General features: G+C 44.5%; 1 protein-coding gene across 2 annotated transcripts; it reads right to left on the bottom strand.

Moving 5' to 3' along the window:
- Nucleotides 1-408: 408 nt before the first annotated feature.
- GPR161 (G protein-coupled receptor 161) lies at nucleotides 409-11,174 on the bottom strand. 2 transcript variants are annotated; one of them, XM_084226900.1, is made up of 9 exons: nucleotides 11,061-11,174; nucleotides 10,417-10,506; nucleotides 9,949-10,234; nucleotides 9,014-9,103; nucleotides 8,509-8,920; nucleotides 7,256-7,980; nucleotides 5,654-5,758; nucleotides 4,277-4,396; nucleotides 409-2,954 (listed from the first exon to the last, which is right to left on the bottom strand). In XM_084226900.1, the coding sequence occupies exons 5-9, from the start codon at nucleotides 8,874-8,876 to the stop codon at nucleotides 2,707-2,709; spliced, it is 1,566 nt and encodes a 521-aa protein (XP_084083026.1). In that variant the 5' UTR covers nucleotides 8,877-8,920; nucleotides 9,014-9,103; nucleotides 9,949-10,234; nucleotides 10,417-10,506; nucleotides 11,061-11,174; the 3' UTR covers nucleotides 409-2,706. The 2 variants fall into 2 exon arrangements, with proteins under 2 accessions (XP_084083026.1, XP_084083025.1); XM_084226899.1 differs by having other exon boundaries at nucleotides 8,509-9,103.
- Between the last annotated feature and the right edge of the window lie 1,468 nt (nucleotides 11,175-12,642).

Genomic DNA, 12,642 nt, shown 5'->3' with positions numbered 1-12,642 from the left:
ACAATGGGCGTAGCAGTGTGGGCGTGGCCTCGGGCCCCGCCCCGGCGGCGCACCCGGCGCAGCTAAGCTACCGCAGCCTGCCCGGTGCGGAGGGAGCCGTGCTCCACCCAGGACCCTTCCCTGCCCTGGAAACGGCTCCGGCTGCCGCGCCTGACAGGATCATCCTGCCAGCTGGACACTCGTTTAAAAGTAAAATACTTAAAGATGAATATAAGTTGAAATAATAGTTCAAACACCACAGACCATCAGGAACTGGAAATAAGTTGGGTTTTTTCTCTTCTGTATTTAAGATAGGAAATACAGTTTTACAAAATGTGTGCATTTCTCAATTACTGCTTTTGTTAATGACAACTCAACTGAGAGAACGACTCTGATAATAACAGAGTTATGGAAGGGTTATAATGTGTGTACAAAAATACAAACATTTACACTAAATAACAGATTAGTGACATTAACACAGGCAGCCGAATTCAGCCATGGTGTAAACCCTTCCAACCCCCCGACCTGCCTGAAGGCTGCATTTGTCTCAGTACCTGTGTGAAAAATGTGCTTTTTACACAATACTATCGATTTTGTGCTTCCACACATGCCTTGGAATTTTTTCTCCTAAACACAGCATTTTGGGCCAGCACCTACTCCTCCACAATGCATTCATACTCGTGTGTGCCCTTCTGACATTCAGCAACGGCTCTGCTCAACTTGTTTCAAGCGGGAGTATGGAATTAAAAAAAAAACAAAAAACCAAAAAAAACTTCCAGGCAAGTGCACAGCTTAAGGAGTGTTGAATACTACAAGGGACTGTGATTGGAACGGTAACGGTAACAACAGCAATAATGACCTCGCTGCAGCAAATACTGGGATTTTTGGTTCTTTTTTTCCTAATGAGTGCCCTCAGGTGCAATCTCTCTAACACATTAGAAGTACAAAATACAGGAGTTAGAACCTCCCTATTATTAATTTATTTATTCCTGCATTATGCTAAGAGCCATCTTCCTGGAGCTTAAGTGTTCTTGCTCTAACAGCCTGTTCTTAAACCAGCAAACCATGTACTGAATTTTAAGCATGCAGTTATATTTTACATGGGAACGCAATGGGATTCAGGCTCGTTCAAAAAGTCAAGTTGCTTTGTCCAGAGATGGATATAAGCTTGTGCTGAAATACATCTCTGAGTCAAGAACAAAGACAAATAGGATGTCTAAATACAGTACTGGACTGAGGCTGCCTCGCAACACTTCACCTCTGTGCCTCTGAGTAAGTCATACAAAGACAAAACTCAGTGAGTGCACACCCCATTTTTACCCAGATGGAAACATCCTGATCATGATTTCCAAACAATTTGCAGCAAAACTTCATACAAAGCACTTCTGGGGAAAGGTAGACACAGAGTAAACAAATGCAAACCCTTGGTCCTGAAGTCCATTTGCTACTGACACCCACCCCCCCAAGGAATTATCCTGCTCACTTACGTCTCCTCTCTGGCATACACGGTAAAGCAGGGTTTTAATCTGACAAAGTAAGGAAGAGGGTAGCCCATGAAGGCACTGAAAGGTTCCTCAAGCTGGATATACTCGAATGATCCACCTCATACGTCTTTTTCTTATAAAATTTGCCACCTTTGCAGCTTGTTTCACTGCCAGCAGCTTGGCTGTGCCAAGTTCCCCTTCTTTGGCAATCAGGGCTGATCAACCCTCTCACAAAGGCCTAACAAGGTAATGTCTGTACAGTGCTTAAGAACATGCAAAGTGCAATAGAAGTGCCAAATGTTCTTATTTTTAAGATTAATGAATTAATACTCCAAGAAATAAAAGCACTGAGGTAACTACAGCTTAAATACTACATTCCCTCATTATTAAAAAAAAAAAAAACACCAAACAGCTAACTCTCTTTTCTCTAGAAGATGAATCCTGAATATGAAGTGATAATATCTTATTTATATTCTGTCAGGTTTAGCACAGCCACAGAGTGCCCTTTTAATAACAGCAAAACATGAGCTGAATTTCTCAAAGAAACCAAGAATTCTGCACTAATGATTTCCTCAAATCCCATCTCTGTGCTGTTCCCAGCACATGTTTACTCCCATTCATTACATCCAGAGGAGCTGGTGTCCCATGCCACTGAAGCAAAACACAGTCCAATGTCAGATAAGGCATTCTGATGGCTGAACAGACTGAAATATCCCCCAGCAAAGGTAAGTAGGACCATTATCTGCATGAGCTCCGGGAAAAACTCAGGTTTTGTTCTTAGTGGAGTACACGTTGCTCAGCTGAGAGTAAGGCTTTGTGTCTTATCCAATGCACAAGCTCCTATCAGAGCACTCCAGCTATCAAGTATCAGCTGATTATCCTGGCGGTCAGAAGAGGATGGATGTAACAATGAATTAAACACCGCACATACCTTTTCTGTTTTGTTCCTGTATCAGCTTTGGCCAATGGATGCAAGATTCAACTGATTAATGATGTGGTTAATGAAACCAAGCCCTGCTTTCCTATGTGCTGTGTGATAATGATGTGCAGAAGAGTCAGTAGCCCCCAACCAGTAAACGAACACTGCTATAAAATGCTAATGCAAGTACCAGAACCCAGCTGTTTCCATGTGAAAAAACACTGGAAACATCCTAACAAGGTGTCCTGGTTCTGGTGAAACACTACTAGCTGCAGTAGGCACTGCTTAGTGGATTCATTCTGTTTTCCCACTCCACTGCTCGTGTCAAATGTTCCCTTCATCGATGCTCTGCAGCTTCAGTCTTTGACTGGCATGGGGCCTGGCACCACGCCGGGTGTTCCCACTGCTTCCTGCCAGAGTCCACGAGGGGAACAAGGCTCCTGGTAAAGCATCTTCCCCAAACAGGCTGAGTTTCACATCAGCTTCTATAGCTCGGGCCAGACTGGCTGCATAACTGTCCAGAGATTTATGGACTTCAGCTTTTACATGAAGAACAGAATTCTTTGCAGCCTCTGAAAAAAAAAAAATAGGTAACAGCTGGTAAGCGTGGCTGTGCAAATGCTTGAAAACTAATATAGATCCTGTTGTAAAGGCATGATCATGCCCTCTGGAAAATAACTATACATTTACCAACAATACTCAAGCTTCCTACACCATTCTATGAACACAAAGCTTTCAGAGCTTCAGACTTGGGATAAACTGTGTCACTGCAGCTATTTTTGTAACATCTCTACACCTCTCTACCCACCAACATGTTGATAAAATACAAGAGTTCATCCTAAATGTATGTAGAAGCAGGCTCTTCAGTGAGGCTGCTGAAATAATTTAAAGCCTCAGGGATGCTGAAAAGCCTGAGACTCATCAGCGAGAATTGCTAAACCTGTGGGGAATTGTGCACTGAGACTTTCCTCTTTCACTCTCTCAAGCAATTAGATGTCTACTCCTATGTAATCACTCAGAAAGATAGTGGGAAATGTATGCTAATGTGTTTGTACAAGGAAATATTAATCTCATGCTGGGAAGAGGGCAAAAGGGAATTTTGCCAAGATGTTTAAAAATTCCATAGAAAGAGTTTCCTCATTATTTCAGGTTTTATTATTACTTGATTCTTAAAGGCATTTTGCTCATTTTCATCCTGTCCACAATCACATATTGTTTAGAAAATTCAGTTGTTATTATTAAGTCTTCTATTGAAATTATTGTAACTATCAGCATAAATTAATGTTCCAACATTTTACAGATGATCACTGCAATGTTCTGCTAGCCCAGAATCAACAAGCTGACTGAAAAAAATTGCGTGTGGTTCATCTGTTTTTACCCATACCTGCTGAAGAACACACCCAGTAAAACAAATCAGAACTTAAGTAAGAAAAAGTAAATTAAACAGAATAAAATTATACGCAGTTCATTGAAGTCTGTAAATGGAAGAATTTCAAGTCTGTAAGTGACAAAATTGAGAAGAGACAGCAAATGAGAAACACAGGGATAATGCAACCAAAATATGAGGGCAGGAAAATATATTTCCCAAGAAACACAAAACAGGCAAAACTTGCAACAGCCACTAAGATGAGTGGAATTGCAGAGAGGATACTGCTGTGCAATTTAATTTTTATATATGCAGGGAATCCCAGCTTATAACTCTTGTCCTTGCCTGCTGCTACTTGAGATCTGGAGAAAGGGCCTGATTTTGCTTTCTGTTGCACCTGCATGAATGATCATGTCAAGGCACACAATGGTCAGCTACTTTTCAAGACAATTCTCAAGGTCCTGTGAGGTTTTCTGAGCATTCAGTATAGTTGACTCTGAGCATTTTCATACTTACTCCTACACTCACCTTTAATTTGTTCCACTTCATCTTCAAATGTCACTGAACTCCTCCTTCGAGGGGGACAGATGCAGTGCGGGGCATGAGGGCCATCTGAGCTATAATCTTCAAGAAGCATTGTATCTGTTCCTGAAAAGAGCAAGAACCCACAAGTAAAACAGTAACATTGAGATACAATATGGTGACAAAATGTTTTCAGCCTGCTTTCAGCAGTTCCTTCAAAAGATGTCTAAACCCAGCTTTTGGGAGTAAATTTCAGCTCACGTTAAACACTGCACAAGAAAAGAATGAGGTCAGTTCTCATTGAAAGGACTGGGAAATATTCTCATTAGAGACTGGGCATTGCAGGCCCCAGGATCACGTACTGTGTGCAGCAAGCAACATGCAAGAGGGACTAAGGCTTCCTTCTGCTCTTTAGAACTCACAGTAAAAGCACACAAAGCGAAACAGTATTTCACAGTAGATCGCTGTGTATCTATTCCCAAGCTATGAACTGTGCCCCCTCCTTAACCAGCAGTGGCACTTCAAACAGCATTTTGGTATCACTTTAGTTTTGTTCTTTTGTTTAAACTGCTGCCACAAGATGGTCACACCACATCCTCTTAAATGAGGCAGGTTTACCAGGAGGCTGCTCTCCTTTATCACATACAACTGCAGAAAACCCACAACAGACAGAAAACTACCAGCACAAAACAATTACCAAAAATAAATCCCAGCTCCACAGACTTCCTTTACAAAAGTAGGAAACAAACTCCTTATACCAAGCAAACCTTAAAAGATCACCCTCTGGTGTCTCTAGAGCAGAAATACTCTCTAAAATAAATACTGCAGTTAAGGACTGGTAGCTGAGTTAACTGCCAGAAAAATCTAGCAACAGATCTGGATAGAAAATTACCATCAGAACTCTTTTTTTCCCTTTTCCAAGCCATCTTCAATGAGAGATCTTAAGTAGTAAGGAAATCATAAGCTGAAACCATCCTAAGTGTTTATGTTTATACAGCGGGATGAACAAGACAAGGTCTCTTACAAAATAGGAAACAGAGAAGTACATTGTTCACAGCACTTTGTTGCTCTGTTCCTTGTGGATACAGAGAAAGTCTCCAAACAACAGAAACTGAAGGAGAAGGGCACAAAAGCAGTGAGTCTTGTTCCCAGGACACATTACCAAGGAAGTGTCACCATTCCGTAAGAAGCATTTTGCAAGTAAATCTATTGAGGACAAGGGAGGAAAAAAGCAACTGCAGCAGTTTTGTTGGAACAGCTAGAACAGATGCTTCATGTCATTTGTCCACCAGAGGCATCTGTGGCTGTAAATCTTGACTGTCCACAAGACTGCTGCCAATTGCAAACTTCTGCCCAAGTAGGGATCAAGAAACTTGCAGTTACCTGAATCCTGTGAGCAGCTGAAACCTGTGTCTCCTGTGCTGCTGCTGTTTCCCAGCTGCCTCCCACCTGCCATGAGGGCAGTAAGGTGAGGAGATAGTCCCAAATCTGCAAGAAAATTTTGTTTTTGTTACACAGTGAGTGGTTAAGGAATTTGCAAAGGTAAAAACTTCTTCTAGCAATATCCACTCTACTGCCTTATTTATTATTCTGCATATAAAACTTACCTTGGTGAAGCAGACAGCACAGCTTCTGGATTTCCCATCTTAGAAATCCAGTCAGCAGCTTTCAGGTTTGGAAAGGCAAGTCTCCTTTCTCTCTACACCATCTCCCTCCCACTCTTGCTGCAACCGTGTGTTTTTTATCAGCCAGACAGGCTGAGCACCAAACATACGCTCTCACATGGATGGGGAGATTGGCCAGGCATCTTCTAGACAGCCACCAGCAGCCGTGACAGGCCATTAGTGTGGGAAGAAGCTCAGGAGCAAGGCTGGAGCACAGAGATGCCCAACTTCTTTCAAATCTCCAAAACAAAAAGGGAGGAGATTGTGGGATTTTTACAAAGGTGCTACTTTGGATCCCACCTTGAGATTTTGTTGGGAGTTTGTTGGGAGTCTTTTTCTCCTCCCTATCAGCCTCCAGCTAAGACATCTGATAAGAAGCTGGCAGCTTCAAGTTTATCGCTTGGGAAAAGAAAAATTTCCTGTCTTTTCCCTCCCCACCTCAGTTTCCAATGTATTAATCCATTGCATTTCCTGGACACAGACTTGCCAAAGCTCCTGGAGGTTATTATGTGGCTACAGCTCCATAACTCCTTCATTTGCAAGACAGTCTCTCCCAGTGTTCCCAGGCTGCAGAAAAGATAGCGGGTGCCTTGCTGCTCTCATCTTCCTTCTGCATTTTAGATCATCCTTCTCTATTAAATAATTTCAGTTCCTGCCTTTGCATGAAATATCCCTTGAAGATGTTCTATTTTTGGAAGCTTCTGAACATGATCAGGGAAATTAGTAAAAATCTGAATGTCCCTGCATTGCTACTTTTAAAAAAAACCAAAAAACCAAGCCACCAAACTGAGCAACTGGAGGTCTCAGTCTGCAACTTGGGAACACACCAAATAGTTCTATGGTTTTACACAGTTTTACTTTGTTTATGATCTTTTCTTCCCAACCATTAAGCCTAAAAGTTGAACTTGCAGAAAGTTATGCCAGTGGAACCTTAGTGGATTTTAAAGAGTTGTAGCATAAGGCCATTAATCAAAGAAAAAGTGCAGTAAAAAGTACTGTTGGTAGAGCTCAAATCTGGGCAACACAAAATGGAAGGCACACAAAAGGAAATGCTTGAGAAAGAAGAAAATAAATTCTTTTATTAACCTTATCACTATGTCTTCTCTGCCTGAGAAAGTTTTACTATAGTAGGAGAACAATGTTAACTATAAAAGAAGAGAAAACTTCTCCTTTCAAATGTAACCTGACTGACAAAAGACTGCTAAAAATTCCAGAAACATCCAACTCTCTTTACAGAGCCCTGAAACGTGCCAAACACAGGCAGACAGGAAGCCTTGCTCTTGGTGATATGAAGAGAGTGTCTTTTGCCGCCACATCTTACCTGTGATCCTGTTGGAAATGCTGAAGAGCCTCGATGTCCTGTGCCGCTGAACAAAGGACTTGCGGTAATACCGATCCCCAAAGCACATTCCCAGGAGTTCCTTGCGCACTGTTTTGTTCCACAGCCCGTAAATTACTGGATGGCAAATGGCACTGGAAAAAGACAGCCATGTAGCCAATGTCTCCAAAGCAGGGGAGATGCTGTTTTTACCCCAAAGTGCCTCTGATGTTATTACTACCATGTAAGGTCCCCATGTAATGACAAAAGCCCCGATGACAACCAAGATGGTTATGAAAGCTTTGCACTGGTTGGCTGAGTAAACAACCCCTTGGAAAGCATTCCTTCGGCTGCCAGAGGAGGATGTGGAGGTGCTGGAGTTCTTCCTCCCATTCCTCTGCGAGTCCTCCTCCACAATGACAACACTCCCACAGTGAATTTTGCGGGCCTTAATTCTTGCCACACGGAATATGAATCCATAGCAGATCGTCATGACCACGAAGGGCAGCAGTGCACACCAGATCTGCCAAAAGGCCGTGTAGGCAGCCTCCTTGTGCCAGGCTGCCACACACATCCACTTGAATTGGTCAAACTCCAAGGAGGACCAGCCAAAAAGGGGAGGGAGGCAGCCAATAAGGGAATGCAGCCACACATACACAAGAGCTACTACTGCTCTGTTGCCTGTTATCTTCATTGGATAAACCATCGGGTACAGCACAGCGTAGTACCTGCGGGGCAAGAAAAGAAGTAGTCCACAGGAGCATAAAAGACATACAATAAAGAAAAGAACATGCTTTAATGATGCTGATAGTTCTTTTTTCTTCAAACAGGCTCAGAAGCCCTGTTTCTAGAAACAGTTACATGTAAAAGTAGGTATCACCACAGTCAAGACTGTCAAACTAGGCTGAAGGCACACATGCAACCATTAAATCTTCTTTGTGTGTTCTTATGTGTGAGTGTATGCTTAGGGTATAATCTGGAATTTTAAGTCACTATTTCATGTTTATCAAATATTATGTTATTATACTATCAAGAGCTTTAAAAAACTCTGGATGAATGTCTGCATTTTCCATTATTGATGACATCACTTTCTCTAGCTCCACATCAAAATTTCATGAGGGGCTGAAGTAAAAATGGTACTCCATCAGTACACTGTGTAACCCTCTGCAGTGCTTCTCAACTCTATGAACAAGTAGTGGTCACTCTATGAGAGGAGCAGACAATTTGTTACAATTCATTACTAAAAAGCAGCTTACCGGTCTATAGCTATGAGTCCCAGAGTGAGCATGCTGGCTGAGCTGATCAGCATGTAGAGCAGGGCTGAGAAATTGCACCAAACAACGCCAAAGATCCATTCTCGCCTGATGGAGCTGGTCACAACAAAAGGCAGCACCAGCACGGAGAGTAGAAAGTTGGAGAGGGTCAGGCTGAACACAAACTTGTTGCTCAAGGTGAGAAGGTACGACTTGCGATACAGAGTGACAACAATCACCAGGTTGCCCAAACAGATGAATATGGCAATGACAATTATAGCAATGGACTCAGTGACTCTGACTGCCCCATCTTCCTCTGTGGTCAGGTTCCTCAGGCCCTTCCCATTGCTGAGGGAGGAATTGCTGCTCATGGTCAGAGTGTGCAGATCTGGAGCAGCCAAGACATGCTGAGCAGCTAGAAGCAGAACAACGCTCAGAAACATTCAGGTAATAGTTCTTCAAACTCTTTCCAAATACTGGAGACCCTTGTGCCTTTGTTAAAATTTACCTGTAGTATGCAGGAAACTGCATATTTTAGATGGGCAAGTGAAGGTGCAGTAAATTGCCTGTGAGCACACCAAAGAGGATAAAAGCAAGCCTAGAACAGGGAAGACAAGAAGAGGTAAACACGGGGGAAATAAGAAAGAAAATAGGCACATTTTACTTTAAAATTTTCTACAGATCTTACTTGTTTCTAAGTCCTGCTTACCAGCCCCTTCATCTAGGCTGTGAAGAAACAAGAATGTCACTTGTTTCTTCAAGAAACAAGACAAATATCAAATATCTTTGCTTATCTTGCTTTAAAGAAAGTCACTTTTAAAAATTTCTGCCTATCCTGATAGTTACCTTGTATTCTGCCTATACAGCATTTGTTGGTGGTCTATGGATGCCTGGCTAGTCATACCCTGCTGTTGCATTGCACTAAATAGTTTATTTAATTGTTGTTTTGCACTGGGTTTGTATTTACGCATATACTGAATATTATGTTTGTATCCTTATGGGATTCCCCTCTCCCCTAAGCCCCAGTAGTGCTGGTTTCTCCCTGGTCTACCCCTCCCCTCACCCCTCTCCTCACCTGTATCCCATTGGCTGTAGCCCCTCTCCTACATCCCCCTTCCCCTGGGCTTAAAATCTCCCAGGAGGGAACCTCCGGCCTCTCTTTGCCTCCCTTGGACTTCCCTGGAGTGGTTCCACAATAAAGTGGGATGGTGGATCGTGATGGATCATCCCAAGAGGAAAGAGTGTCTCTAGTCTTTTACTTTTGTCCTTGTAAGACTGCGAGGGGCCGGGGTCCAGAGCTAGCCGGATCAGACCTGAACGGCCCCAGAGATCAGTTTTACATCATGCTGACTCTTCCTTAGCAGTTGCTAAGTAACATTCAAAGACTCAGGGACCACCACTGCATGTACTTTCCCAACATCATTTCTGCAGGTTCATAATCACCTTAGCTACACTGCTGATTGTATTTTACTGCCAACACCAAAGGACTGGAGGAACTGGCTTTCTGTACATGAGGTTTGAAAGACACTTCTTTTCATTAAGATGCGGTCCACGCTACAGAAATATTGAAAACCTTCAATCCTTGACTTCCCAGTGTTAGCATCCATCCATTGATTCGCAGCCTCATTTTGTGAAACTTTGTTATTTCTTCCAATTCTTTAGCAATTCCTCTTTTCCCTGCTGCCTTCACATGGCAATCACTACTCACTTCATTCAATCCTTCACCCATCTGTAGGACAGCATAATGAACAAACAAACAAACACAAAAATGCACATATGCAGACCAAAAAAAAGTAAAAGAGTCCATCAATGAATGGAAAGTTGATTTTAGCATTTCTGGGAAGGGACTCAAGAAAGTTATCTTAGCTAATTCTGCAACTGTGGCAGACATGGGTCCCAGACAGTACTCACAGAAATGCTTCCATCTGCATGGCTGTTGTGGCATTAGGCAGCACTGTCAGTCTGGAAAGACGCCTTTTTCCCATTTTTATCTGTGCTTTCCTAAGAACATAATTAAAGACATTACTGGGCCATGCTTTGAAAAAACATAACTTAGCTCTTCCCTAGCCTCTGACTGAGGACGTGTGCAAAAACACTTCGCCTCGAGTTTCTTTCTCTCTCAGCATGCCCGCACCACCTCTGTGTGCCTTTCCAACACTTTTTGGCCGGAGCGGGTTTTGGAAAGGCGGCTTCCCCCGCGGCCTCACCCCGCGATAGCGATGCCCGGAGCACCTGGCGCTCCCCGTTCCCTCACTGCCCTGCTGCAACCTGCGGGGGAAAGTGACCTCGGGCAGAGGGCTGCCCGGGGCGGGGACAGCATAGCATCCCATCCCATCCCGTCCCATCCCAGCCGCGGCCAGCGCGGTCAGGCTTCCCGCCCACCCACGAAGCGAGTGGGATCGAGTTGTAAATACGGTGGGGAAAGGGGGTTTCGCCATTTTGCCCCCACGCTCCCTCCGGCAGCGAACAAAGAGCTGGAGCAGGGTCCTCCGCCCCCACCCGCCGGGGGCCAGCGCGTTCTGCCGCATGTGTCCTTTTCCTGGCTCTGCACTCACCGCCCGCCGCCGCCAGAGCGGGACGTTCCTGGTTGGGGCGCCCGGGACCCCCGTCAAGCGCCGCGGCCCGAGCCTCCTCCGCCGCGGGCACGGCCCCAACCCCGTGCCTGCCCCTCCCGCCGTCCCGTCCCGCCCCGCCCCGCCCCGCCGACTCAGCCCGCCACGCCTCCTCCCCGCCTGCCCCGGGGCGGTCCGCGCACTTCCCGGGAACTCGGTTAAAAGGCAGAGGAAAAGTACTTTTCATGGATAAGGTAAAGTCATTTGCCCCGGCTCGTAGCGCCAGGCAGCCGTAGAGCCTAAGTGTTAGACTTCCTAGACCCCCAAACACTATTAAAAGTAACACAAATAAGATTTGGGAAAGAGTTTTTCCCGCACGCACATCTGAAGCGAGACATCGGATGTGGTGTCAGTATAAAGGGCACAGTGTAAAGGGTGAACAAAAATCAAATACTGTGCTTGTGCCTCCCTAGTTCCTGCCTTTCCCTGGCAATGCCCTTGAGCACAGAGAGTGACTGCCCTGATGTGAGCTGTGCTGTATTTTGATTGCTCTGTGGAGTTTTTAATGCTGTGGACATCAGTTTCCTGTGGCTGCTGCCTCAGTTCACTTCAATGTTCCAACAGCAGGAGGTGGACTGTGTGTCTTGCTCTTGTGTCAGGGGAAGTCCACAGGGAGTTAGTCTGCCCTTTTGATGACGCAGAAAAGCAAGACAAGCACCCACCCATCAGTGCTGGAATACTAAGCTGACTTTTTTTCTTTTATATTTTTTCTTTTTTTTTTTTTTAAATTTTCAACCAGTTCTACTGATATTTTTCTACAGGACTTTTTAAAGCTTACTATGCCATTGCACTTTTTAAAAGAGTCTTTGGACAGCATTAAAAAATGTATTGAACCAGCACAAGAGCTTCCACAATGAGCAAAAACTGATGCACCTGAATGTGAGGAAGAATTCATTTCCCATGCAAGTGACTGTGCACTGGTTGCCTAGAGAGGTTGTGGAGTCTCCCTCACTGAAGATATTCCAGACCTGTCTAGGCACAATCCTATGCCATGTGCTCTGGGATGAGTCTGCTTGAACAGGAAAAGTTGGACCAGATGATCCGCCATGCCCCATTCTAACCTTGCCCAGATGTGATTCTGTCTGCACACACGTGTGTGTACTAACACAGCACAGGGCACCTGTGTGATGGAGCCAGGTAATGCTTGCTGCAACTGTGAGTGTGGCCATGGAGATGGTCTAGGGCCACCAGAGGCTTCAGAGCTCCCCAAAACTGCTCCTACCCAGCTGTCCCACTGCTCTTGGTGAAGTACGCATGGGGAAGTGGCTGGAGGCACAAGCACTTGTGGGGCACACAAACATTCTCCACTGGCTTCTGCAGCCCAGCTTTGCTGGAACAAGGGTTTGGGTGAGCTTGCTGGCTCTTCATCCTTGGCAGAGGAGATCAGAGAGCCCACTCTCCCCACAGTGGCTCCAGCAGCACAGAGAAGTGTGGACCCCTGTCACCCTGATATTTTAAGATTTTCTAAGCCTTCTAATGTTGACATTTTTGTAGTGAACTTTCTCACACACTTTCTGTAAATAAC

Source organism: Fringilla coelebs (assembly GCF_963513975.1).
Source record: "Fringilla coelebs genome assembly, chromosome: 2".
NCBI classification, from domain to species: domain Eukaryota; kingdom Metazoa; phylum Chordata; class Aves; order Passeriformes; family Fringillidae; genus Fringilla; species Fringilla coelebs.
This window is presented reverse-complemented; position numbering and strand designations above follow the sequence as displayed.